At 41.7% G+C, this 27,219-nt stretch overlaps 2 protein-coding genes across 2 annotated transcripts in view; both read left to right on the top strand.

Annotated features, from left to right (window-relative positions):
- The first annotated feature begins 2,081 nt into the window (after positions 1 to 2,081).
- On the top strand, positions 2,082 to 20,296 carry kif4 (kinesin family member 4). The gene is made up of 31 exons (XM_053649666.1): positions 2,082 to 3,128; positions 3,411 to 3,534; positions 4,148 to 4,262; positions 4,396 to 4,586; positions 5,967 to 6,056; positions 6,160 to 6,326; positions 7,056 to 7,150; positions 7,231 to 7,350; positions 7,682 to 7,857; positions 8,706 to 8,767; positions 9,002 to 9,134; positions 9,485 to 9,543; positions 9,648 to 9,753; positions 10,300 to 10,425; positions 10,515 to 10,700; positions 10,818 to 10,921; positions 11,911 to 12,055; positions 12,183 to 12,293; positions 12,697 to 12,780; positions 12,928 to 13,041; positions 13,848 to 14,003; positions 14,116 to 14,213; positions 14,938 to 15,067; positions 15,396 to 15,566; positions 16,293 to 16,394; positions 16,486 to 16,563; positions 16,659 to 16,751; positions 16,973 to 17,131; positions 17,538 to 17,660; positions 17,781 to 17,900; positions 18,802 to 20,296. The coding sequence occupies exons 2-31, from the start codon at positions 3,412 to 3,414 to the stop codon at positions 18,994 to 18,996; spliced, it is 3,732 nt and encodes a 1,243-aa protein (XP_053505641.1). The 5' UTR covers positions 2,082 to 3,128; position 3,411; the 3' UTR covers positions 18,997 to 20,296.
- Positions 20,297 to 21,460: 1,164 nt separating this feature from the next.
- Positions 21,461 to 27,219, top strand: part of ammecr1 (AMMECR nuclear protein 1) — a 38,984-nt gene continuing 33,225 nt past the window's right edge. The window contains exons 1-2 of the mRNA XM_053649668.1: positions 21,461 to 22,385; positions 22,563 to 23,295. Of these exons, the coding sequence (XP_053505643.1) occupies positions 22,766 to 23,295 (530 nt within the window). The 5' untranslated portion in view covers positions 21,461 to 22,385; positions 22,563 to 22,765. The remainder of the gene's footprint in view (positions 22,386 to 22,562; positions 23,296 to 27,219) is intronic.

Below are 27,219 nucleotides of genomic sequence, written 5' to 3'. Positions count from 1 at the left end.
TGTTGTTTTAATAAAGTAAAAATGTACGTGGTGAAATTTTCTGTAAGGTTTCGCGATGGCAGAAATGAACGTAAAATCAAGGAAACTCAACAACGTTCGGAGGAGCGTGAAGTTTTTACAAACTTTCCGCAGATTTGGGCCGAGACACTCCGTGTGGCATCATCAGGACGTGCGTTCAGCCGAATCCGTCTTCGGTTCACGTGTTACAAACATGAGTTCAGCTAAAAGGTCTCGTTTACTGACAAACATCGCTGAGATCGCGCGCGCAGAACTATTTCCTGCCAATTCCAGTAGTTTTCCTCAAAAAAAAAACAACTCCAAGTTTACGCTACGAATTTTGGAAAAAGCCGCACTGATCGCAAAAACCTCTATGAACTCCTGTTCGGACTGACTTATGTAACATTTTATTGAAGGAGTCTCCAGTCCCAGTAAGTTTTCCAACATCTTCAGATTTTCCACAGAGGAGTTTACGCTTCTTTGCGGTTTCTCGGTAACATGACAAGCTGCGTCATTTCTTTTTCTAATTCACTTGAGAGAGAGAGAGAGAGAGAGAGAGCTGGTGAGGAAGCAGCTGTTTATAGCTGCTATAACGTAAATGAGAACAGGAACTGACTCGTCTCGTGGACTTTCCACGTTGTTCAATGTAGCTATAAATGGTTAAAAAGCATGGTGTCATTCGTTAATCAATGCGAAATTGTCATCGTTGTCGTATAAGAGGAATAAAACACTGCAGACTGTCATGATGTTCTAGGAAAATAATCCAGTTCGGGTCAGACCGTATCACGCCATCCCGGCGTAGGTTATTTTCACGTAACAGCTCTTCACAAATGAATACAACTTTATGTCTAACTGAACATGATGCTGTTATATCTGCAGGTTAGATGACGGGACAGAGTACCTCGAGACCAAAGTGGTGTTCAAAAATCTTTCTCAGAAAGACTTCGACACCAATTTCACCTGCGTCGCTCTGAGTCCAGCCGGGTTCGCCAAAGAAAACATTCAAATCATACAAGCATCTTCTAGACTGACCTGAGTGTGTGTTTAACTTCTCTGTATTTATGACCCAGTGTTCAACACGAAATGTAGAAATACGTTCATCTCCGTAGCTAAACGAGCGAATGTGTGTCCTTTAAAAACAAAATACCCAAGACCTCTTTACGAAGTATTTTAGGATGTAATCATATCTCTAAAATGTTTTATTTCCAAAGGATTTTTGGAAGTTTGTGTGTGGATGCAGATCTACTTGGCATCAAACTGCATTTATTGTAGAAGTTATATTGCGTGAAGGAGTTTAATGTTGAATAATTGGGTATTATTTTTATATTAATATACGATGTATAAACCTGACTGTTAGTTGGGTGTTTCAGCTGTACTTGAAAACATCTACAAAGTAAAAAAGGTTGTTTTTTTTTTTCTTTAAAAATCTTTATAATTCTCTCTTTAAATCGTGTAAAATTCCAGGGGATTGTTTATAAAAGAAAATTGTACATGCATTCACACCAAAAACAATCTGATTTTATAAAACTGTTTGTATGCCATGTCTATGTGATGTATAAATCTCCTAAATGACCATCAAAATCTCTCAACACCTCCATGTTTTGCTTCTTCATGAACGTCTATGTGTATAAACAGTGTGTTTAAACATTGTCCTTATTTTATTTCTTATTATTTATCCTTTATTTTCCACTGCATTCTCAATGAGAGTGTACAAACGAATCAGTTCATTGTGTAATAATAAACACAATAAAATAATGAATACCTGTGAGTTCATTTCTGTTCCAAAAAACATATTTCAGCGCTCTCAGAGAGACCTGCCACTGAGCTCGGGATCAGGATCAGGATCTGATGCAATAACAAATCATAAAAGTTTGGAATTAGATTTGAAATAAGGAATGTCTTTTTTTTTTCTAGCTGGAAATGTTTATATATAAAAAGAAGGGACAGGTTTTCATTTTGTTAGGATTGATTGATTCTGCATTCTAATTATTCTATTTACAATAAAAATGTTTATTAAACTTTTTAGGGGGGGGGGGGGGTTGTCAGCCGTGGGCGCACGGTGGCTTAGTGGTTAGCACGTTCGCCTCACACCACCGGGGCTGTGGGTTTGATTCCCGTGGCCCTGTGTGTGCGGAGTTTGCATGTTCTCCCCGTGCTGCGGGGGTTTCCTCCGGGTACTCCGGTTTCCTCCCCCAGTCCAAACACATGCATGGTAGGCTGATTGGCGTGTCCAAAGTGTCCGTAGTGTATGAATGGGTGTGTGAGTGTGTATGTGATTGTGCCCTGCGATGGATTGGCACCCTGTCCAGGGTGTACCCCGCCTTGTGCCCCATGCTCCCTGGGATAGGCTCCAGGTTCCCCGTGACCCTGAAAAGGAGTAAGCGGTAGAAGATGGATCGATGGATGGATGGTTTGTCAGCCGTGTAGTGCTTCGGGTAAAAATAAAACGTTTCAAAGCTTAGTAGTTTTTTAAAAGAAAACAACATCTCTAATCTCAGTCTATCTTCATTAGGAATGACTGTGATTGTGTGTGCAGACTTTTAATGTCTATAGAAGTGCAGCTGTGAGTCAAATAAAAACATTATAAGTGACATAAATGACAAAGGTGTAACATTTAATACTCGTTAAGTGGTGGAGCACTTGCAAAAGATTATGCAGGAAAATTATGCATTTTGTGACACCTATCTGCAATAAACAGAGCAAAATGCTATTTATTAATTTTTCATTTAAATCAATTCTTCTTATTTATTTTTTTTTAATGAATCTAACCGTTCAAAAAATGTTATGCATAATTTTACCAGCAGGTGGCGGTGTCGCAAACAGCAGCAGCAGCACGGCGTGCGCGATGACGCACGCGGCGTGACGTCATGATGCCGAGGCGGAGCTCCGCGTTTGAAAGTGGCGGGTGAACTGAAAGCAAACCGCTGTGTAGTGAGAAGAGAAACAAAATGGCTGCTTGTGTTGTTTAGTAGCTGTGTTTTATTTGAAGTGACAGCAGCCGAGACGAGTTTTATTGTTCTGCGTGCAAGTTTTCTTTCATGCATTACTGAAGTAAAGACCGTACTGAAGGACGTTTTTTAAGTTTTTTTTTTTCTTCAGCTCCTGGTAAAGCGTCTTCATTCATCTCTCAGGTAGGAACTTTAAAACGCAGCGCATGTCCGTTAGCTTCTTGCTAACTACGTTTATGATCATTTAAGCGAAATATTTACGCGTGAGTGACCTGCTAAAGTTCAAGTAAACCCTGTCCTGTTAATATAACAGCCGGCCATTGTTTGCGAATGAATGGGAGTACTTTTAAGTAGCTTAACGTGGTCATTATCTCCATAAATAAGGGCATAATCCTTAAATAAAGTCATCTGAAGTATAAAACATCATCAGAATGTATTTGCTTTTGTGTTTTTTTGTTCGTTTAGCATGACTAAGGAGGAGGACAAAGTGATCCCGGTCCGTGTGGCTCTCCGCTGCCGCCCTCTGGTTCCCAAAGAGCTGAATGAAGGATGCCAGAGCTGTCTAACCTTCGTGCCCGGAGAGCCACAGGTCATAATTAAACACCACATCCACTGACCACAATAATAGGAACACCTGGTCATACATGCAATTATCCGATCAGCCAATCACGGTGCAGCAGTCATGCAGATCCAGCTTTCTGTTAATCTTCAGAATGATGAGAAGGTCTGAGCGATCTCACAGAGTTTGAGCATTGAAGGGGTGTTTATGCCAGATTGAGTATTTCAGAAACCGGGGAGAGTGATTGATTTGATTCGTGAAGGCGGGTAACTCAAATAACCACTATTCACTGCCGTGGTGAGCAGAAAAGCATCCCAGAACATGTCGAACATTGAGGTGGATGGGCTACACCAGCAGAAGACGACAAGAACAGGACTCGGAGGTTACGGCAGGCAGGAGAAGATCAGAAAAAGCTTCAGCTGCAGTAAATAAATAAATAATTGTTTGATGTGAACATGAACTGAAGCCTGGATCTGCATGAGTTTAAGTGTTTGGAATATGACGGTCGGGATAATTGCATAAACAAGCAGGTGAATAGGTAGACCTACTATTAAAGTGGCTGATGAGTGTGTATCTACTTAAAGATCCACTCATCTTCCATCACCGGGCTGAATTATACCGGTGTTTACGCTTTTTCCTTCAGGTGGTGGTGGGCAACGATAAAGCGTTCACATACGACTACGTGTTCGATCCCACGACAGAGCAGGAGGAAGTGTTCAACGCGGCCGTGTCGCCTTTACTCTCTGGCCTCTTCAAGGGTTTGTACTAATTTCCTTAAAGCAGAAGTCTTCCCTGAAGCTGGGGCGTGGCTTCAGGCAGCTGTTGAGATGGCAGAGTAAACGTTATCATCAGTGTGAGTGGTTATAAACCTGCCATGTGTGTGATTTGCAGGTTATAATGCCACGGTGCTCGCGTACGGACAGACCGGCTCAGGAAAGACTTTCTCCATGGGAGGCACCTACACGTCCGCACAGGAGAACGACCCTACCGTGGGCGTCATCCCCAGAGTGGTCCAGAAAATCTTTCAGGAAAAAGACAAGATGGCTGACTGCGAGTTCCTCCTCTCTGTTTCCTATCTCGAGGTATCGCGTTCCTCCCGAACCTCTCGAAGTGTTCGATCGTTTCTTTCGCTCTGTTCAAACACCATCGACGTCAGTCTCTGCCGTAATGAAACTGTTAAGGTTTGCTGTATCCAAGTGCGCTTAAGCTGACCAACGACTACTTCAGTGACCACTTTATGAGGCACACATTTCATCGCGTGTGATATAGCTTTAAAAGCGGCTCGAGGTTGAGATCTGGTGTTGTAACTAACAAAGCGTGATTATAATGTGCTAGAAATTTGGCTTTTGGCAAAATTTGGTGTTACACAATGAACGAGGAGTCCTACCGCCAAAAAAAAACACGTTTTATTTATTAATCTGTTACAAGAAATCAATGGGGTTTGTTTCCAGACTGAGAGAGAGACAGGTGCGTATCACTGCAGTAGTGACTTCCCAACATGGAAAACCCAAAGGAAATGCCGCCTTAACTAGTTTTTCCTACTCTGGAAGGGAGTAAGTATAAATAAAAATCAATACTAGTAAATAAAATTACGAAAAAAAATCATTTTCAATTCCGATCTTTTCTATTTGTTACAGGATCGGCTTAAGAATATTCATTCTTTCGTTCCCTACCGATTCTCCATTTTAGCTTATCACGGCAGTACCGATCCTGGACGTCAGATCCGTGCCTTATATACGTTATATACGTAACACCTGCATACGAAACACATCTACGTGTTCTCTACTGCGCTGCTCGTGCGTAGTCGGGTCCGTAAAAAAGTCATCCGTCGTTATATCTCCTTCCTGATGGTACCTGATGGTTTTGGACGATCGAATGTTTACATTTATGTCTTGATCATCTCTGTGTGCTTTTATACATTGAGATGCAGCCATGTGATTGGCTGATTCGATATTTGCATTAGCAAGCATGTGTATAAGAGTGTATACGACTGGGAACTCAAAGTTTTCCAACACAGAGCTTTGGACTTAACACGTGAGAGCGTTTGTACGAACGCCACCTTCTGAAGTTGATGGAAACTCGGGTTATGGGTAGTTTGGTTAGTGTTTGTTTTATTTTTAAAGCGGGTGTGATGATTCGCTGTAAACAGTGCTGAAAATGACATGAAATCTCGCCGGAAACTAGTTGTTTCGGTTGTTAAAGTATCTCCCGGTATTTAATGATTTTCAGGTATTTCTTGTCGATCACGATGAGCGCCGCCATGTTGAAGTGACGTCACGGAGAAGTCGGATCTCTCTGGAAACTATGAATTTCCGAGTAGGAATTAGAAGCTGGAGAGCATGGTTCAGAAACTTCCCAGCCGGTCATGAACGCAGCGATATTAAACGAGTCACTGAGCATACGTAACGTTTTGTCCTTATTGTAGATTTGTTTTGGGGTTTTTTTTTTTTTTTCCCATCCAGATTTACAACGAAGAGATTTTGGATCTTCTATGTACGTCAAAGGACAAACCGGTGATTAGCATCAGAGAAGATCCGAAGGAAGGCATCAAAGTAAGTGAACAACAAAAAGAGCTCTGATGAGAAATTTGTCGTATTCCAGTGATTAATCATTAACACGTCGAGCTGGAAGTGACGTGCTGCTGTGGTGCCGCAGATTGTAGGTCTGACGGAGAAGGAGGTGTTCACCACTCAGGAGATGGTGGGCTGTCTGGAGACGGGGAACTCTGCTCGTACCGTGGGCTCCACGGCCATGAACGCCGCCTCGTCCCGCTCCCACGCCATCTTCACCGTCAGCCTGGAACAGCGCCGCGGAGGCGACAAGTGAGTAGTCGGTCACGCGCTTCGGCTGTGTTGTGTGCCTCATTTGCATGAACCGATTACTCCGGTTATTAATTTTGTCTTTCTCACGGGAACAAAAGTCAGCTTTGTTTGGACAGAACAACCTCTCTGAACCCTGCAGGGTTTTTTTTTTTGTTATTATTCGTTTGTTCCCAACTGTAATATTTTTCTAAAGATCTCAAATAGCCCCGTTCCCTAAAATAAACAAATGAGTAACCACTTTATTGAATTTGCAAATTAACTGATAGATAAGTCAATAGATAAGAATACTCTCAACTGTAAGATTTTATGTATTGAGTTATTTAAAAAAAAAAAAAACAACCCAGCAGCTCTGACATTATTAATGTACGTTGAATCGCAGGTTTATATTATTGAGCTCCTTTTAATGTGCTGTCGTTTCTATAGTAACGGCTCGTTCACAGGGACGTGTACAGCAGACGCTTCACGTCATCTGAGGGGAAAAGCATAATCGCTGATGTGGTGAAGTTTTCTCTTAGGAGTCTCTTATGTAACACTTTTTTTTATGGAAGGAGTCTCCAGTGTCAGCGATTTTGTAACAGTCAGGACCGAGGAGTTTACGCTTCTTTATGGTTTGTTTCTTATTAATGTCAAAAGAGAGAAAAAGAGACTCTGGTGAGGGAACAGCTGTTTATAGCTGCTATAACGTAAGCGAGAACAGGAACTGACTTGACTTGCGGACGTGTGTTTTAGAAATGATGTCATGGTCTCCAAACTGCACTTGGTAGACCTCGCTGGATCCGAGAGGCAGAAGAAAACTAAAGCTGAAGGAGATCGTCTCAAAGAGGGTGAGGAGAGAGCGATTAGCGGTCATCGTGATCATGCTTGCTGCTGTAGCTCTGTAACTCGGTGTCTGTGTTATGGGCAGGAATCAGCATAAACCGAGGCCTTCTGTCTTTGGGAAACGTGATCAGCGCGCTTGGAGACGAGAGCAAAAAGGGCACGTTCGTGCCTTACAGAGACTCCAAGTTGACTCGTCTGCTGCAGGGTGTGGTTTTTTTCTTTTATGATCGAAAAGTATTCTGATATTTATTTAACCCCTTCATGTACATCGTCCATGTCTTTATTATTCTCAGTGCAGCATGTCTCAAACTTAGTACACAAAATCTCACATTTAATAAAATTTTGCACCTTGCAGCAATAATAACATTTTAGTGTCAGTAATATTAATATATTTTGCCCAGAAGTGATATTTTCTGTAATGTCGGTCATTAACAGTAATGGCTGAACATCTTCAGGTCTAAAATAGTTTGTCTGAGGTGTATTTTTACTGTATGTTTGATTTTTTTAAAAACATTTTTTTTCCCCCGCTTTCACAGACTCTTTGGGAGGGAACAGTCACACCTTAATGATCGCGTGCGTCAGTCCGGCCGACTCGAACATCGAGGAGACCATCAACACGCTGCGTTATGCAGACCGCGCACGTAAAATCAAGAACAAGCCGGTTCTCAACGTGGATCCTCGAGCCGCTGAGATGAAACGGCTCAAGCAGCAGGTACTACAGAGGACGAAGTGTTTGGAGTCGGGCTGCAGCTAACGATTATTTTGATAACCGATTAATCTGTATTTGATTTGACATATTTGATCAGAGTGAATATTTTAGTCGGAGTTATTGCGTTTCCTTTCTATCGCGCGCTGAGTGATTTGAGGCGCGGGCGTGGACTCGCGCTCGTTCAGTGAAGTTTAACGGAGACTCGCTCGCTGTCAGGACCAGACTTTATATAGAATGGAAATACTGGCATGAATTTCTAAGATTTACAGATAAGGATCTAAAGGTAAACAAGTCATTTTTGACATTTGTATGCACTGTATGTATGCAGGACCCCCTAGTGGTAGGAAAGTGTACTAGCAGGTAAACTGATTATGAGGTACTTGTCAATCACATCATCATAATTGAGAGATTAATTACTGAATTCTGTGCTCACGAGATTCAGTCAGAATGTGAAATCTTCTTTTATAAGGAAGATTTTAAGGCGATTGGAACGGTGAAATCCTCAAACTACACATAAATCGTTTTTATTTCGCTCTACTTCGTACAACAGTATCTTTACTTTATTGTCGGTGAAGTCGATCATCTTGGACATTTTGGCATGTTGCAAGGCCTCTATAAGAAGCAGCAATCCCAGCATGCTTCTGTGAATTTTAAAGGAAGTTGTTTGCCATATATGGCAATTTGAGGGTGTTTCGTTATGCAAATAAGTGTAGCAGCGAGCACACGAGTACATCGGTTTTAGAACGTGTGGGATTCATCAGTATTTGTGTGAGACTCCTTTTCTTGTTGGAATGTTGGCTTAATGCCGTGACTATTCCTTGATTAAAGGATTGGTCTGCTTTGTCCTGCAGGTGCAAGAGCTTCAGGTGATGTTGTTGCACGCTCGAGGAGGCGTGGCTCCTGTTCTTTCAGGGTAAGTCTGAAATAATAAAGTGCTGTGATTGATCGATCGATTAATGGATTGATCCGGGGAGATCAAAACAAGCTAATTAGTAGGAAATATCTGCATGTTGATGTGTGCGCAATTGCTTTAGGCGCAATAACGTCATGTCTGTTAGACAGATCGAGACACGCGGTTTATTAAGCATCCAGAAAGAACGTCGTTCCATATTCGGGAATTCTAAAAAGTCGGAATGTCGTGCTGTAGGTCCGAGGAGGCCGAGAACGTGTCGAAGATTCTGGCGCGTAACCGTAGTCTACAGGAGCAGAACAGCAAGCTGAGTCGAGAGCTGAGCGAGGCCGCAGGACAGACCGCCCTCATGTGTGAGAGGGTCATCCTGGTATGTATTTTAATTTAAAATTGTGTGAAAGTGATACCAGGTGTTCTATAAGTCTAGCATCATGAACAAACGAAAGCTTTTATTTATAGAGTTGCATGATAGCGGATCTCCACCATTTTTCTCACTTGAGTAGAATTCTTTGGTTTAGTTAATCCTTTGCTCAGATACATCACAGTCTGTAAAAATATAAACCACCAAAACCTTTCTTTCACGTCCTTAACTGTGCTTTTCTTGGGAGTTAAGCTGTTTTGATAGCGCGGTTTAAATCCACAAAATGCGATTTTAGAAAGTGTGCTGTCCTTGGATGACGTTGTCTAGTTTTTGTTTATTTCTTTTTCTCCCTTTGGTAGACGGAGCAAGTCAACGAGAAACTTCAGAGCAAGTTAGAGGAACTGAGGCAGCATGCTGCGTAAGCTTGAAGTGCTATTGATTACTGATTATTACTATATTCATGACGGTACGCAGTGGAGGTAACGATTCTGATTGATGACCGTATCCATGACTTTAACTCAGTTGTAAAGTGGACCTTCAGAAGATGGTGGAGACCCTGGAGGATCAGGAGCTGAAGGAGAACGTGGAGGTCGTCCGAAGCCTTCAGCATCTCATCCTGGAGCTACAAGTAAGAGTCAAGAGCTACGGAATGCAGGATCTCATTGTAGTAGGATTGTGTGTTGTGTAATGGGCTTAATCACCTCTACACGATATCCCATGACGTTTACACTGATTATATTAATAATTATACAAGTTTGAACTTTTACTCTTTTATTTATTTATTTATTTATTTTTGTAAATGTTAATGTGAGATATTAAACTAAACTTAGTGTTTCCTTGTAAATTACTATTAAATAGCTGCTATAATTAGTAACGCTATTAAGTATTGAACCCCTGTGACACACCGTGGTTAAGCTAGCCGCTCTTTGCCAGACGGTGGTTCATTGAGCCGTGCGGAAAATGTCAGAACGCTGCTTTCAGACGCTCGGTGTCGGTCGTGCCGAGCGCTGAAAACAGAATTCTGGAGGTTAGGGATTCAAACCCGGTGAAAAGGGTCAAGCGTGCAATCCGAAAGAATTGATTAAATCATTAATCGAGGAGTTTTCTAAGTGGTTGATTGCGATCACATTGCACATGCTGTCAGTTTATCCGTTTATCCGTTTTGTTTCTGTAGCACGAGAGTGTAGGGATCGCGGCCACCATCGACGCCATGACCTCGGGCAACTCCACGTCTCTGGAGGTCGACGCGGACAGCAGCGCTGCAGACACCAGCCGCAGTCCTGCTACCGGCTCGCCTGAGGTGTGCTTTTAATATCAACCTCACAGTTTTATCTTGAGTACAGTTTGCTGTAGTCAGTTTAGGACCTTTGTATTTTCCTTCCTTTTCAGGCAAGCAATGCTGAAGCTCAGGCCAAGGACTCCCCAGAGATGTTCACTACCCAGCATGCTCTGAGGCAGGCTCAGATGTCCAAGGAGCTCATTGAGCTCAATAAAGTCCTCGCACTTAAAGAGGCCTTTGTCAAGAAAATGTGTCAGAATGACAGTCACCTGGAGCCGATACAAACAGAATATCAGGTAGAAGATTTATCGCTTTATCATGAAAAGCAAAGAATTTATATAGTGTGTCTTTGTAGACAACAGTCCTCTCTCTTACCAGCCGTTCTTTTACTTGAATATGGTTTTATCCGATAGGAGAGCATCAAACACCTCCAGGCTGAGGTCGGATCCCTACAGAAAGAGAAGGAAGATCTGATCCTCGCTCTTCACTCTGCTAAGAAAGACACCAATCAAGCAAAGTGAGCTCATGCTAGCAGTTGAGCCTGTGCAATGTTGATTCCCCGTCCGACTGCGAGTGTTTCCATTATGTCAGGTGTAAGGAGATCAGGGCAGGTGTGATATATTATTAGCAGCTGTGCGGTCGGGAACTGCTTACTAGGCAGAGACAATCATGCAAACTCAGCCGGATGGTGGATTTTTAGGTGATTCTGCAGTAATATGCAGTAAACAGTAAAAAAAGAAAAAAAGCAAATACCCCGTAAAAGTACGTTATTTCTAAAATCCTTCCATAAACCGGTTGTGTAATGTCCAGATGGTCGACATTTTCACTGTGGGTCTGCTGCTCGACGTGTTAGAACGCATACGTGCGCTGACCGGCACAGGGGAGCGAGTATTTAATCATCATCCCTATTAACGTTATTTATTAAATTCTACAACTTGACATTGCAGGACTTTATAATGTATTTCCACTTTCGAAAGATCAGACAACCAGACGTGCCTTTTTAAAAAAAGATAAATAAAATTTAATAGCGTCCCTAATAAATATAGTAGCCGGTGTTAACTGTTTTGAACTGAAGACGTTCTGGACTTCCCGTGACAGGAAGTGAGGGCGCGTTGCGAGCCCAGACGGGGAGCAGGTGAGATGGAGGGGAGGGGGCGGGGCTTCCAGGAAGTGTGAGTTAATATCGGAGAGTTCAGAACACCTGAGCTAATCATCCAGTATTCATGTTGATTGGATCGTCTCCTGTTTATTGGGGAGAAAAACACTGATCTTCAGCAGGTTCTGAGTGAGAACTTGTACTAGTGGAGCTCCTACGCAAAAATGGGTAAAGCTTGGCACTTCTGCTGATATATAATATAACATCAGAGTAAACATCACCGGATACCGTATCGGTGTAATATCGCGTCGAGACGATCAAACCGTTATATCGTACAAACCTTCTACTAGGGCAAATCTGCCTTATAGATGATGCGCTTATTCTCCATACTTCCCTCCACACCTGTACAGACTGAGTGAGCAGCGCAGGAAGAGGCTACAGGAGTTGGAAGGGCAGATGACGGAGCTGAAGAAGAAACTGCAGGACCAGTCCAAGCTTCTGAAGCTTAAAGAGTCCTCAGTGCGCAGCGTCACTAAGCTTAATCAGGAGATTCAGGTACGTCTCCAGGTGGAAGCCTGTAATGCTAGAATAACAGTTAAGAGCTTCTAGAAGAGTCCACAGAGATATTGATGTGTTAAGGGCGATATTTAGTGTTTGTTTTCTCACTTTTGTGCACGTGTAGGCTATGAAGGCCCAGCGAGTGCAGCTGATGAGGCAGATGAAGGAGGACTCTGAGAAATTCCGTGTATGGAAGCAGAAGAAAGATAAAGAAGTTTTGCAGCTGAAAGAAAAGGTGTCGGTTTGGGGCAGTAAAGCAGATGTAGTAATGAAGTAGCTAGCTAACCAAAAACAATATGAACGATGTGTAATTTTACCTCAAAAAAATGGCGCATGGCACGTTTTCAGACGGATGTTAAACCTAATATTGTGTGTTTCTGTGAATTAAGGAACAGATTTGCGTTAAAAATGACCTGATGCTCACCTGTAAATGAATAATTTTGGTTTATATTAGGCAGTTTGTAGTAGAGATGAAATACTCGAGTTATTGAATAAAATCAGTGATTCTTATATAGCTGCTTTCGTTCAAATTTACCCGCGTTAACCGTGGACTACGCCTGAGATTGTGAGCACGATGAAAAGACGTGTTTTCTCCGAGGATAAATATTCCTAATCCATCTCTTCCCGGCTTGCGGTAGGATCGTAAACGGCAGTACGAGATGCTGAAGCTGGAAAGGGATTTCCAGAAACAGGCGAGCGTTCTGCGGCGCAAAACTGAGGAGGTAATAAATCAGTGTTTCTGCTTAAACGGAGACGAGCTTTTAGCTGACGATCCCCGAAATAGAAAATGACAAACTGATATGTTTTGGGGGGAAACGCTGGAACTGTCCTGTTGTTGAAGTTTAAACGGTCTGTCTGCGATCTCTCAGGCGGCCGCAGCTAATAAACGCCTGAAGGACGCTCTTCAGAAAAGGAGTGAAGTGGCCGAGAAACGCAAAGACACGCAGAACCGCGGTATGGAGGGCATCGCAGGCAGAGTGAAGGTACATCGAGCTTCTAAACACAGACAGAATTTTTGTGTTTTGCAGGTATTTACCTATTGCAGTGTGTATACACACACACACACACACACACACACACACACACTTGGGCATACTTAGATATATCGTAAATGTATAGAACAGGCCTGAGCGTAATGACATCACGACTCACAAAAATTATTTTCTATGATAAAAGAGAAGCATCATAATATTTAGCTGTTGGAATTTTTTTTTAATTAAAATAAATAAATATATATATATATATATATATATATATATATATATATATATATATATATATATATATATATTCTTGTATTTTAAAACTCTTTATAAAACATAAACAAATCTGTAATACTGAAAAAGAGAAATTTCATATTAAAATTTCAAAAATAATTTACAATTTCAAAAATTAAGTGCAACCTTTTTGATGTTTAAAAAAGTTTTTTTATTAATTGTTATTGCTAACATATTAAATAGTTTGTCATTGTAAAATGTTACGTCTTTAAATAAAGATTAAGCACAAAAATGTTTAACGATATATAATGTCTACAAAAATACATTTAGTTTTTTTTTACTAAAGTTTAACTTATTACACTGAAAAGGAATACAGAACTACTTTGGTATTTTATATTTACAAAAACTTATTTTTTTAATTATTATTTTTTTAAGAATAAATCAGTATTTGTCAGACTGTCGCTATCAAACATCACCAGATTTTTGCAGTAATTACTTCGCGATGTCCCGTTTTCATTGCCTGTGATATGAAATGCACGTGTACCAGCTTTTGAAATGCGTCTCTGTGTTAGGCGTGGCTGCTGAATGAGGTGGAGGTGCTGGTGAGTACGGAGGAGGCTCGACGCCACCTACAGGACCTGCTTGAGGACAGGAAGATGTTGGCTGAGGAGATCGTACAACTCCGCCAGCAGATGGAGTCTGGAGAGAAACCCGTGGCTAAAATCCGCGTGAGTATTTTTCAGCTTGCTCTCGAATAAAACTGGGAAACGAACTGACCGTGAGAACGCAAACAAGGGAAACTAAAAAGCAAAGGAAACATTTTGTTGTTGTTTTCCACAGCGCCGCACCCTGACCATCTCCGAGCTGGAGGGGAAAGGAAAGCTGGAGGCTTCCATCAGTAAACAAGTGGACAGCCTGCAGACTGAGATGGACCTCAGGTCAGCTACACAGAAACTAACAAATACAGCTATATAATATAACCCAATATAGCTGCAAGCAGCAATCAGTGGGCCCAAGCACTGAGCATCATGCAGCAGGGAACACGCGTGAGCTTCGGGCCGTGACTTCCTGTTTGCGTGGTGTGATGTTTGCCGAGACAATTTCTCCTCGCCTATTTAACATATCAATAATTCTTTCACTTTTTAGCACTTTGGATATCCTCATGACAATGCTGGTCAAATTTGCTTTGAATTTGTTTGAATCCTTTGGGAAAAGTATTTAAAAGTTTGCTACTTGTCAAAACATGGAGAACTCAAAATGGCTGACTTCCTGCGGGGTGATTAAAATGGATGTGAAATATGTCTTAAGAAAACCTGTATGCTTACTGTGTTTGGTGCATGCTGGTGAAACCGGATGCCTACAATGGAAAAGAAATTGCAAGGGGGGCCAATATTGGGCTACACCCGGGTCCAGGCTCTGGGTAAACCCTGATAGCCAGAACTTTTGAAGCATGACAAGCACCGTAAAAACTCCAAAATGGCTGGAATCAAAAAAAAACCCCTCCAAAAAAACAAAGATACCCTTGGTGCTTTGGGCCATAATAATAATAATAATAATAATAATAATAATAATAATAATTCATGATCCATTTGGCTGTAATATTATCAGTGTCTTTATGTATTGATTTAATTATTATTTTTTTTCCTTCTCTTTTACACCTAGGAGTGCTCAGATCGCCGACCTGCAGCAGAAGGTTCTGGACGCTGATAACGAAGGCCGAATGAAGCAGCGCTGGGACTCGATCACCACCATCGTGGAGGCCAAGAGTGCCTTGAAAATTCTCATGTCTGAGGTAAGAATTCATTTGGATTTCGAGATTTATGCTGTTTTTTGAGGTCGGAAGAAAGACACGGGGAGTTTTCAATTAGTGGGACACGTTTGTGGTCGTTTCTGCGGAGGGTGTTGTAATGTTTGCAGTTTATGGGGCTATTATGTTCTATTCAAAATAGAACAGTTAGATGGCTCCAGATCAGTACGTACTGTATCTGTGCTGAAGTTTTAATTCATGATGGTTTGGTATTATCGATTAGTTATTAACAAGTCTGTTAAGATGGTGCTGTATATATTGCACACAAGCACGGGTTTATAGTTTTATGAATAAAATGTTGGACACGACGCAGATTGTGGCGTCCAAGACGGCAAACGCGAAGCTGGAGAGCGAGCTGAAGCAGGAGCGGGCGAACCACGTGGACCTGCAGAAGGTGCTGTGTGACGAGAGGAAGCTGATGTCTGCTATGGACATGGAGCACCAGAGCCACCTTGTGGAGCTCGAGCAGAGACACCAGGAAAAGGTAGACTTCTGACTGTTTCAACTCCTAATTTATTCGGAACGTATATAAATAATATATTTCCAAGCTTTCTACGCTTCTAAAACGTTATTTCCACGCTTCTAGGGTTTTCACGTTGGTGTATATGTACGTGATGGATCTCTTCGTTTGTTTAATGTAGAGATGGACTGATATTGACTTAAAATTTTATTTGTATATTTTTCTAATTACCGATTATTTGCATGTTTGTGCCCGATAACTGATTTTATTTATTGTTTTTCTTCTGTTCTTGACACAATAACACCACTGAACTGAACAAACCATTTTGTTTATCACAATTTTGTCAATTTCACTTCTTCCTTGCGTACAAATCAATACAAACCCCTCTTATTTATACACCAATAAATAGAGGGGTCTAAAAGAGTGCAAAAAATAAAGTGCACTGTTACTAAAGTAAAAAAAAAAATAAAAGCTTCGATGAGGTAAACAGATAGCGTGATTGTGAGTTCGTCTCTTTCTTAGCACCAAGCCTCTTAAACTACATATCAAGCGTTTATGTAACATCTGATTTGTGCCTTTATGGCTGCCTTAAAGCGCAATTCTCAAAACGCCCACAAGATGGAGCCATTTATCGGTGGATCCGATATAACAAAAGTGATATCCGATTATGGAGAAATGCTTAACTATCGGTAAAACCCATTATCGGTCGATCTCTAGTCTAATGTATTTTATTTACTTGGTTCTTCGTAGGTTCTTTATCTCCTCAGTCAGTTACAGAACAAACCGGTGGAGGAGGAAAAGCAGGAGACGTCTAAGAGGGAGAGAGAGCTGCTACAGCGTTTGAAGTTTCAGGTTAAAGTCAAAACATCCTCTTCTTTTTTTTATTATTAAATCTGGAACATCGCAAATGATTATTAACACAAAAAACCCCCCAATCTGACAGGAAGAGGAGCTTGAGAAGATGCAAGAACTCACTGAGCAAAACCAGAAACTCCTGGAAGAACTTGAACAATACAAACAGGTATAAAACATTAACGACGCGTTCTAGATGTTCTTTAGTTTGCTTTCATTTATGAACGTCACTTATAAGGACGCAAACAATTTCGACTTCAACAGAAATTACTTCTGGCTCAGCTGTCCAGCGCGAAGAAAGCACCTGTGGGAGCGAGCGAATCACCGGACACGTCATTTGAATATGTTCCTCCTAAGGTAAGATATTAAATTAACCTCATGTTGGATTCGACACGATGTTTCAGAACGATCAGTTTGAGTGTGTTTGTAAACTTCTCGAAAGTTTTCTGCCACGCGAGAGGCTCGTTTTTCCAGAAAAAGTGGTCCGGTTTGCTCGGACGTGATCTGTACGATGTTCCGACAACTTCCTTCTTGTTTGTTTGTGCCGTTGTTTCTCACGTCGCGCTTTCTTCTTGAAGCCTAAAGCCAAAATGTCCACGGCGAGAGCACCTGTGCAGGAACCCGCCATCGACCTGGACGAGCTGGTGTCTCCATCGGAGTCTGAGGAGGAGGACGAGTGGCGTCCGGAGAAGAAGGAGAGAAACAGACGAGGCTCTAAGAAGTCTAAAATGACTGGGGTGAGGAAGAGGATGACTAGCGTTTATAAAACATAGACGGTTACACTTAAGCTATCGTTCTGTCCATGGAATACACTAATCGTTGTTCGTTGTGTTGCTTAGCAACCAGAGATTACCGTCAATTACACGCTACGTTAAGTAGCAGAAGTATTGTTTATTGTTATGGACCTGTTTTTTATTTCGTACCACAGCGATGTCGAATTCTCGACTCGGAAAGCGTTTTTAATTCATTTTCTATCAGCGGCTCGGAAACCCTTAAATGTGATAATCACTCGCACACGCCCTCTAGTGGCTCATTTCTTTCTTACCGTTGCTTTCAATTTTACCATTTAAAGTTTTGTTTTCTCTCGACAGTTGCATTAATCCCGTGTTTTTCTTTTCTTCACATGTTCGTGTTTTGTGTTAGTGTGCGTGTAAGGGCCGGTGCGTCAATAAACTGTGCCGCTGCCGCAAAGGACGAATGACGTGCGGCAAGAACTGTCTCTGCGACCACGAGAAGTGTCGCAACATGGACAACCATTCCAGCATGGTAAGAAATAATAATAATAATAATAATAATAATAATAATAATAATAATAATAACAACTCTAGCAGGAATCTCTACATCTGCTAGTTTTATTAAGTTGAGCTGTTCAATCTTTCACCTCAGGATGTTGCTGAGATAAACAACACGTCCAAAGACTCTGTTTCTATTCCTGAAGACCCCACAGCTGTAAGCCCTCGAGATGCCACCTTCTTCAGACCTCCTTGTGTTCCACCAACTAAAAAGGTAAAAAGTTTTAGTTTAAAATATATAAATGTATACCTCATTGATTCGCGCTAGCAAGCGACAGAGCTGCGATCGATTTGTGACGCAGTAAAGAGACGAATCCAAACGTGGCTCGGAGGATTCCTACCATAAACCTTGCGACGTGTAATTAGTTGCCGTTTACTGTGACGCAAAAAACGGGCGAAAAACTCTGCAGAATAACCGTGGTTTCTTCATCATCTAATCTTGAGGTCATATACGAGCTCGTGAAATGTTCATAGAGACGTTATAAGATAAAGAAAGCAGCAGACACGGTCCTGCCTCGGGTGAGTACGTAATCCGCTGGACAGGCCACGCCCACAAGCGACAAACCATTAAACGCCGGATCGGATATCGGATCCTGTAACGCATGCCAAAGACTGGAATTTGGGAGGGGGAAATATTTTTGGAACTGGAAATGTTTACATATGAAGACTGTTAAGATTGGCTTATATTTACAGTTTATTATAATTACAGGGTAAGTGACTGTGTGAAACGTGAAGTGTTTTGGAATAAATAAACAAATAAATAAATCTCGGTAGTTTTTACAGAAGACAAGGTTTCAATATCGGAAAAGAAACGGTGCCATCTTTAATTTTATATTATTTTGATTCTTTAAAATTGTAAAAAACCATTCTTTTCTTTTTTTTTTCTTCAGTTTCCTCCTCGTTTTCATGTTAATTTGTTTCTGGGTTAAACACAAACACGACTGTTTAGCTGGGAGCTTGTTAGCAAAATTAGAAATGTCTTCAAGTATTGTGATGATGATGATGATGATGATGTCACCGATATCGCAGAGCCCAAGCGCACACCCAGGATTCTGCTGTTTTTTTTAAAAAAAAGAAGAAACTGTGAGCTTTTTCTATCGTTTTCTTTCTTTTAGGAAATCGGAGACATCAGCAACCTGTCGTCAGTTCTGAAGCTGGAGAAGAAGCCCGTCCTCGCTGACCTGGACAGCGACAGTGAGGAATCCGAGGAGTCCATCATGCCCAGCTTTCTGCGCAAGAACAAGAGAGGACTGAACAACTTCAAGAACAGTTTCTTCTCCGGCTGTACTCCTGTACGTGAGGAATCCTGAAACGCACGCTCCCGCTCGCTCTCCTCTTACCTTCCGTCTGTTTCGTCTTGTACATGTGACTGTCTGTCTTTTTAACCCGTCTTCTGTCTGTCTGCGTGTTCTTCTTTTAACGTAACACTATAGTTTTGGTAATGTGACCTTTTCGAACACAACCTTACTGTAGTAAAATAATTGTTAAATCAATAAATGAATGTGTGTTGACTCGGACCCGAGGGCGTGGAGTTTATGGAATCTTTTAGATCCGTTTCTCACGTGTAATTTATCTCAAATTGTAGATTTCAATAAAATGGTTGAGACGTTTGTGTTCTGAGCGTTTTCTTTACCGTTTGTCGGTTAACAAAATGACGAGCCGCACGGCCTGATGTTAAGATAAAGATAAACTTCAGCGTCGCTGTAAATTATTTCTGGTTGTTTTCTTTCATGTTCGCTCTTCTGAGCCAACACGCTTTGTTCGGACGCTTGGTTAAGTTTATCAGGTAAATATTTCAGCGACATCGATAATGAACATATTTTGGTGAAAAATGGTCAAAAAACGGATCTTTGGCTTTCTGGATGAAAGAGAAAAAGGACAACTTTTTTTTTGTTTGTTTTTTTTAAACTATAAATCCTCCATCCAGCTGAGTTTGCATGATTGGCTCCGCCTGGTCAGCAGTTCCCGACCGCACAGCTGGTGATATGATCACTCCTCCCCGCTCTCCGTACGCCTGACACGGGGGAAATGCTTTTTCAATTTTTCACATTTATTTTTATATCAGTCATTTATTTCTTTTTAATGGTGAAATACAAGCAGGAAAAAAAATCTATATCGTACAATCACCGCCGTTGTTCTGTCCAAAACCTGCTTAGTTACGTATCCGTGGCCTTGAGTAACATTTTTTTTTTTTTTTTACATTAAAAATGATTGTGGAATCATCGCAGCTCCCCGTCTGAGTCTAGACTTTGTGCTAGAAATTAAAACCAAATCAAGTGAACTCTGCAGTGTTTCTAAATGCCCGTGGATTCGGGCCGAGACGTGTCAGGTGACGCCGTCATAACGCGCGCTCAGCCAAAACTCTTCGATTCACGTGCAACACTTTAATGATTCCAGGAATGCATGGTGTGTTGGGAGTTTTGTTTTATTAACAGCAACAAAGCTGGAAATTCACCGACTGGCCCAAATAGATGCGAGTTCACTCTACGTCTCGTTCTTAAAGGTAAGGTTCGGATGTAGCCGAGCCCAGATCTCACAGCTAGGAGAAATGCTATCCTGTAGCAGAGTTATTCTTCCTTAGGATAAGCACACCGAGCATGGCCAGGCCTCAGAAACATTTCCAATCCCAACTACATTTCAAAAACAGCACAAAAAATGCCTAAAAATGGTGGCTGTGTTTACACTCGCTCATTCTTAAGTCCAAAAACATCCTCCTTATTCTCCCAACTTTCTATATTTAGAAATACTACTACTCTTACTAATAATAATTATTCAGTGTACTAGTAGACACCTGAAGGTTTTGCACTGAACTCAGCTGGTATTTTTAGATATTCATGATTCCCTCCATCTTGATAAAAGCCCCAGTTCTGCTGAAGAAAAGCAGCTCTAAAGCGTGATGCTGCCACCACCGCGCTTCACCGTGAGGACGGTTTTTTTTTGGTGATGTGCTTTTATTTTGCACCAAACACCTTTTAAAATGATGGAATTATTAAACATGTTTGAATCTGTCTCAGCAGACCATAACACATTTTGCCACATGGTTTGGGGGTGATTTAGTTTAGCTTGGGTGTTTTTTTTTGTTTGTTTTTTTGAGAAAGGGCTTCCGTCTAGCCGCCCTACCCCATCGCCCAGACCTGTGAAGAATATGAGAGATTGTTGTCACGTGCAGAGAGCACTCAGTACGTGACAGATATTTCTGAAGCATCTTAAATGTTGCCGTAGGTCTCTCAGCAGCCTCCCTGGTAAGTTTTTGTCCTTTCCTTTTCATACATTTTGGAGGGACGTCCAGTTCTTGGTGATGTCACTGTGGTGCTCCATTTTCTCCACGTGTTGAGGACGGCATTCACGGTGTTCCATGGTACATTTAATGTTTTGGCAATTCTTCACTTCTTCAAGAAGAAGTGAAGAAGATCCTACAGAAACAGCTGATCTTTATTTGGGGTTAATCAGAATAATTTCATGGATGAGAGTTGTATGATAATTACTTTTGAACTTGACAAAGAAACACTTTCTCACGCTTTCTTTCTTATTTTAATCTATCCCAGCTGCTGAGTCGCCTCCCCCCCAAAAAAAAAATCACAATCTTGCTCCAAAAGTGGCGTTCAACACACACAAACAAAAACAAAACAAAAAACAAAACACTGGCAACCTTTCTCACACAATTCACTAGTCACGATAGGTTCCTCAACTCAAAGAGTCGACTCCGAGAAGATTCAGTCGGTCAAACCGATTCTTTTCACGTAGCCGTGATTGAGAATACGGACTCCAGAGTACGCACGATGCGTAAGAACTGGCCGTAAAATACGTGCTGGATGGTGGAAGAAGTGATTACGGCTGGCTGTGCTGGCTTTACGTGCATGCATGATCGCACAGGATCCTAAAACAAAAACCAACCAAACAACAACAATAAATAAAAGCCCAGCTGCTCTGCATGGAACACTGAGCACATCCTGGGAGAATCCGGATGATGGACGGCTTTGTTTATGTTGTCGAGCAGCTTTAAAAAAAATGCGTCCTGATGTCCTGATCAAAGCGTTCCAGCCGACAGGGAGGAAACTTTCAACTCTCCTCTTTAAGCAGTGAGGAGAGAGGAGAGGAAACCGAGCACCGGTTCACTGATGAGCTCAGAAATGACTCGTAGGTTTCAGTGACGCCGAGAGAGAGAGAGAGAGAGAGAGAGAGAGAGAGAAACTGCGTCGATTTTCGGTGCGTGCTCGCGCTCTTGGATCCCTGCGCCTCCTCGAGCTGACACTCGTCTGTTTACGACCGGGATCGTATGCAAGTAAACAACTGACAAGAACCCAGGGTTCCGGGGCGGAACGTCTCGTCTCGTGCGGGGAGAGAGAGGGCGAGCGCGAGAGAGAGAGAGAGAGAGAGAGAGAGAGAGAGAGAGACGTATGGGTCCTGCGTGCTCGAGCCCCCGGATTCCCGCACAGTGCTCATAGAGGGTGCAGTGCGGTGTCTGCGCTCTCCAACATCCGCCTAGCTAGCTCATATTGATCTTTTTTTGTTTTATGGGTTGTTTTAAAACGGGACTGATGGAGTGATGAACTGATGGAGTGATGAACTGATGAGCCTGGCATCCGGAGGAGGTAAAAAAACAAACAAAACAACAACAACATTGCGACTTTTCTTCCCCGTTTATTTGACGGAACAGATCCCTGGGACGCAGCTGGAGCTGCCGATCTGCGAACATTGCGTAAGGTTGTAGCGTAGGCTACGTTTTCTTCTTTTCCTTCCTGTCTTTCTCTATCTTTAAACACATCCGGTGACATTGCAGTCTCTTGGAAAAAAAATTGGGAATCCTTCTTTTTTTCCCCCACCCCCTTTTTTTTTTTTTTTTTTTTTTTTTTTTAAATAATTTTTACGTAAGCAGCAAACGGCTTACTTCCTGGGTGACTACGTTCCGAAGAAGAAGAGGAAGGAGAGAAGAAGAAGAAGAAGAAGGGAAAAAAATTACAAATAAATAAATAACTAAATAAAGCGGTGAAGGTGGAGCGTCGTGCGTCGTACGTCGTGACGCAGTGGGATTTTTACGCGTGGTCGGCGTTTGGCCCTGCCCTTCCCGCCGTGACGGCGATGGGTCGGAAGCGGTGTGTTGGTGCAGATTGTTCGAAGATGGCGGCCGGCTGCTGCGGGGTGAAGAAGCAGAAGTTGTCGGGATCCCCAGGATCAGGGGGTCCAGGCGGGGCGGGCGGCGGGGCAGCCGGGACCGGGCACTGCGGATCGGACTTGGGGATAGGGTCTTCGACGTCGATGGTCGTGGCCGGAAGCGTGAATCGAGTGAACGGCCTCGGGGGTCCGGGGGGCAGCGGGAGCTGTAGTGGTAGTAGTAGTAATAATAGCGGCGGCGGCGGTAGTGGAGGTGGATGTGGTGGTAGCGGCGGCGGCGGTAGCAGCAACAGCAACAACACAACCACCGCTCTGTCTCCAACTCCAGGAGGCTACAACTCCAGCACCGGCCTCTCGCCGAACCTCAGTCCGGGACCGGGCTCAGCCAGGAAGATGGTGGTCTCGGCGGAGATGTGTTGCTTCTGTTTCGACGTGCTTTATTGCCATCTTTACGGATACCAGCCTCCCCGAACACCCAGGTTTACAAACGACCCCTAGTAAGTAGCAGCACGATGGCTAAAGCTAAATCACTGTCTCTTTGTCGAGTGAAATATTTAAATATAATATATATTTATACACACACACACACACATTAATATAAAGCTGCATTATCTTTTTCTTTCTCTTGTCCTTCAAAATAATTCCACTGTTTAAAAGAAATGACTCGTGTTTATGCAGTGTGTTCATTTCCTGTTAAACTCAGATATATAACGTTATTCCATTATCCATTTATATTTTGGATAAACTTTTACTCTCTCTGTGTGTGTGTGAGAGAGAGAGAGAGAGAGAGAGAAACACTCCTTGCTCACTGTTGCTTAGTCAAGCTTTCCACTGACACAGTCCGAGTTTTTATTTATTCTTTTCTTTTCTTTTTTTATTTCCTCCAAACTCTCACCGATATGCTGCTAGCTTCCCTTTACTTCTTAGCACTCATGAAAAATCTAATATTCGTTAAATTAATTCCAATTTCTTGTCTATTTACCTAAAACAATAAACACCGTCTTCCTGACTACTTTTCTATTCAGATGTTAGAGAAGCTTTACAGATTATTCAGTGTGTTGTTTTTTTAAAACCTTTTTTTTTTTTAAATAAGGGTATCTCGTATCTTGCTAGCTTGTATTATATTCTATAATATTATATAATATTACTGTAAATCCCTGGATTGATTATTCTGTCAGTGTTGGCAGGATAACTCGGGATCATTTAGATATCCGGCTGATCTTAAACAAGGGCTTTAATTCATGTTAGCTTTAGCTCGAGTGTAAATGGTAGTATCGCTAGTTTGGTTTGGATTCTTCGGTGTTTTATTCCTTATACTTTGACCGAAGATAAGATCAGACGTGTTCTTGTGTAATAATAATAAATACATTTTCACTTATAGTCGCATTTCCGATATGTTTGTGTCATATATTTATTTTCTCGCCGTCTCGGAACTCGTTATTTAGCCACACGGCTAGTTCGGTAGCTAGCATGTCTGTGCTAAGTAGCTAACAAAGCCCGAGTTGTTGAGATTGTTTGCCTTTTAACACGAAGGTGCGGTTTAAAGTCGAGATTCTAGACTCGGTATTTTGGAGTACTCTTGTTAAAAGTACTCTGTTTATTTTTTTTTTAAACAAATATTTAATTTAGTACAAGTCCGTGTTTTTAGTTTGAACTTGCACTGACCTGACTGAAACCTAATTAGCTTAGCTGCTTATTAAATTTCTCTCTCTCTCTCTCTCTCTCACACACTCTCTCTCTGTTTGCTGTTTTGTTCGTTTCACGTCTAATCACTCCGACATTTTTTAATTTCTCTTTTAAAAGATATCACATGACTTTAGTAATATAGTCTCTTCATAAAATAATGCCGAAGGTCAGGGCTGAGCGATGTGACCAAAAAAAGTCATATCATGATTCTGATTTCTACGATACATTATAGGTATCACGATATGTAAGTTTTAAAATATATATATATATATATATATATATATATATATATATATATATATATATATATATATATATATCTTTTTAGCACTTGGTTTTAAAGTTTAAAATAATTTTAACATCAAGTGACCTGCTTCCAGTCAGTTTGTAATTAAAGTAATAGCCGGTAGTCACAGTATCTTCTTAAAGAGCATCGACATCATTTCAACATCGATATTGTATTGTCGTATCGCACGGCCTTAATCGAAAATATTTCGTCTACTTTATTACCATAAGTTTTTATTGTCAGAAAACAAAACGCCGCCAGCGTTAAGAGATATTAAATGAACATATATATTCTATGTCTTCTCGATAACGCAGCACGTCTTGTCTATACAGGAAACCTCCTGACTGTTACGAAGCGCTGAAACTGGAGACTCCTTCCGCCACCGTTACATAAACCTCTCCTAACAGAAAGTCATCACACAAACGATTATACTTTTGTTGTTGTTGGTAAACTCACTTCGTAATCAGTTTTTTTAAATTAGTATTCGATCGTGCAAAGCGTCCGCGAATGTGACGTGGGATCATTAGAATAAGAGCGTTAATATGAACCTGGGATCTGAATTAAACCCTGCTGTCAGTCAGAGAAAACGAATCGATGGCTTCTGACCAAAATTCAGTACCGCTGAGGGAGAAATCACTTTAAATGTCGTCTATATGATATTTAGTGTTTTTAAACCTCATTTCCAATTTTGAAAGAATTCTGTGAGTCTTGTACGGTTTGTTTAGCTAGCTTTTTTATATTAATGCCTCGTTTTCCTCACGTATTGTTGTTTACAGACTCCGGTTGTGTTGTAACCTTTAAAACGATGTTATTTTCTCGTTCCTTTGCTTGTTTCGTCAGTGAACGCTTTGTCTGCTGTAGGTAGATTTTCACTCGCGCGCTGTTTACATCTAGGGGCGTCCGCCATTTTGTAGGTCAATCACCGAGTGACGTTTCTGAAAAATGAATCCCAAGTCAGAGTTTTTTATTTTTCCCTTTGTGCTCCTGAATGAAGAACATCCAGCGTGCTCGTGAAATCCCACAGTGTACTGTTTATCTCGGATAAGTGTCCGGATATTGAACCCCACCCCTGTACTGAAGTACCGGGGACATCTGGAGCGTTCTGTGTTTGCAGAAGTAAAACTGGATTGTACGCGCGTATTGGTGTCCTCTATCCCATTCCGGCTTAATGAAACGTTCCCCGGGAATTTTAAGTCCTCGGCTTACTGATTTACAGTCGACCAGCTGAACTGTAATCAGCGCGTGCGGATCTGTTTCTGTGACAAATCCTGCAAAAATATCGCGCTCGCGTTATACGTCGTGACCTTTTACACCGGTGTGACGATCTGATGATTCGGATCAATGTAAATTCGAGTATTAAAAAAGGGCAGATTGGTGCATAAATACTTTACCGAGCCAGCGTGGTGATTTTCCCTTAACTTTGATTCCAGTCCCCCCCCCCCCAATTTATTCAGAAATATTCGTGCAGGTGTGGGCGGGGCTTTAGCTTTACCTCGTTCTGTAGATTTAGATCCACTTTGATGCTCGCAGGTTTTTTTTTGTGTTTTTTTAACAGTTTGTCTCTTCGTCGGTTAAACATAAAGGGAGTAATTATTTATATCGCAGAGTTATTTAACGAGTGTGAGTGAATCCCGACTGTTTTTAGAGAGAGTTTGTTTATTCTCCCGTGTTCTCGCCGCGTGTGCAGTCAGTGATTACTGTGACAGCGCAAAAATATTTTATTAATTAGAAAGGGGGAAAAAACACTGCGTCACGAGAGAAAAAGTAACTCGAGACGTTTCGTTATTTTACGCAGTTTCCTAACCAACTGCACAGTCAGGACAGGTACAGGTGCGAAGGAAAGCATGACTTTATAGTACATTATAGTGCGATGTGGGTTTTCTGGAGGAGGGGCGGTTGTGTAGTCGGGGTCTGGAGCAGAAGCAGGTCCTTCACACACTCCTAGCTTTTCTGAAATGTTCTCGCTCTCACTATTTAGGCTTCTGCGTTCGTAAACACAAACAGCAGCGCGCTGTTCCACGGGTGAGCGCACTCAAAAGAGCTGCTCGAACAGTCCTGCTAACATTCGTTAAAGGAAGTTCTCGGGTAACGAAACCCCTGGATACAGCAAACATCACGCCTAAACTTTAGGCACGAAAGAAATCTCGACTACAGAGCGACGGGTGCGAGTTAAAGGTGTGTTCGGTAAGATTAGTCTTTATTTATTCAGTGTTCTGTCTCTAACGTTACGGTTCGTTCGTCTTGTGAGTGAGTTTTTTTTTCCCTTTCCTCGATTCCCGCCCATGCTCGCGAAGCTCCGTCCCCAAGATGGCCTGATTGGCTGTTGAAGGTGCCATAGTCAAATTTTTTTATTCTGTACTTGTACAAATTGTCTCATAGATTAAAAAAAGAAAAGGATGAAATCTTGTAAATGAATTAAAAAAGTAAAAAATTGTTTACAGACTTAGAA

The sequence above is a fragment of the Ictalurus furcatus genome, chromosome 18 (genome assembly GCF_023375685.1).
Source record: "Ictalurus furcatus strain D&B chromosome 18, Billie_1.0, whole genome shotgun sequence".
Classification (NCBI taxonomy): domain Eukaryota; kingdom Metazoa; phylum Chordata; class Actinopteri; order Siluriformes; family Ictaluridae; genus Ictalurus; species Ictalurus furcatus.
Note: the sequence above shows the minus strand (reverse complement) of the source record. Positions and strands in the feature narration are given on the sequence as shown.

What these genes read in the sequence shown, in the direction of transcription:
- kif4 (XM_053649666.1), top strand. Translation starts at nt 3,412, where the DNA reads ATGACTAAGGAGGAGGACAAAGTGATCCCGGTCCGTGTGGCTCTCCGC. An exon ending in AGCAGAGACACCAGGAAAAG is followed by an intron (nt 15,567 to 16,292) that starts GTAGACTTCTGA and finishes GGTTCTTCGTAG; the next exon opens with GTTCTTTATCTCCTCAGTCA. An exon ending in AGAAGTCTAAAATGACTGGG is followed by an intron (nt 17,132 to 17,537) that starts GTGAGGAAGAGG and finishes GTTTTGTGTTAG; the next exon opens with TGTGCGTGTAAGGGCCGGTG.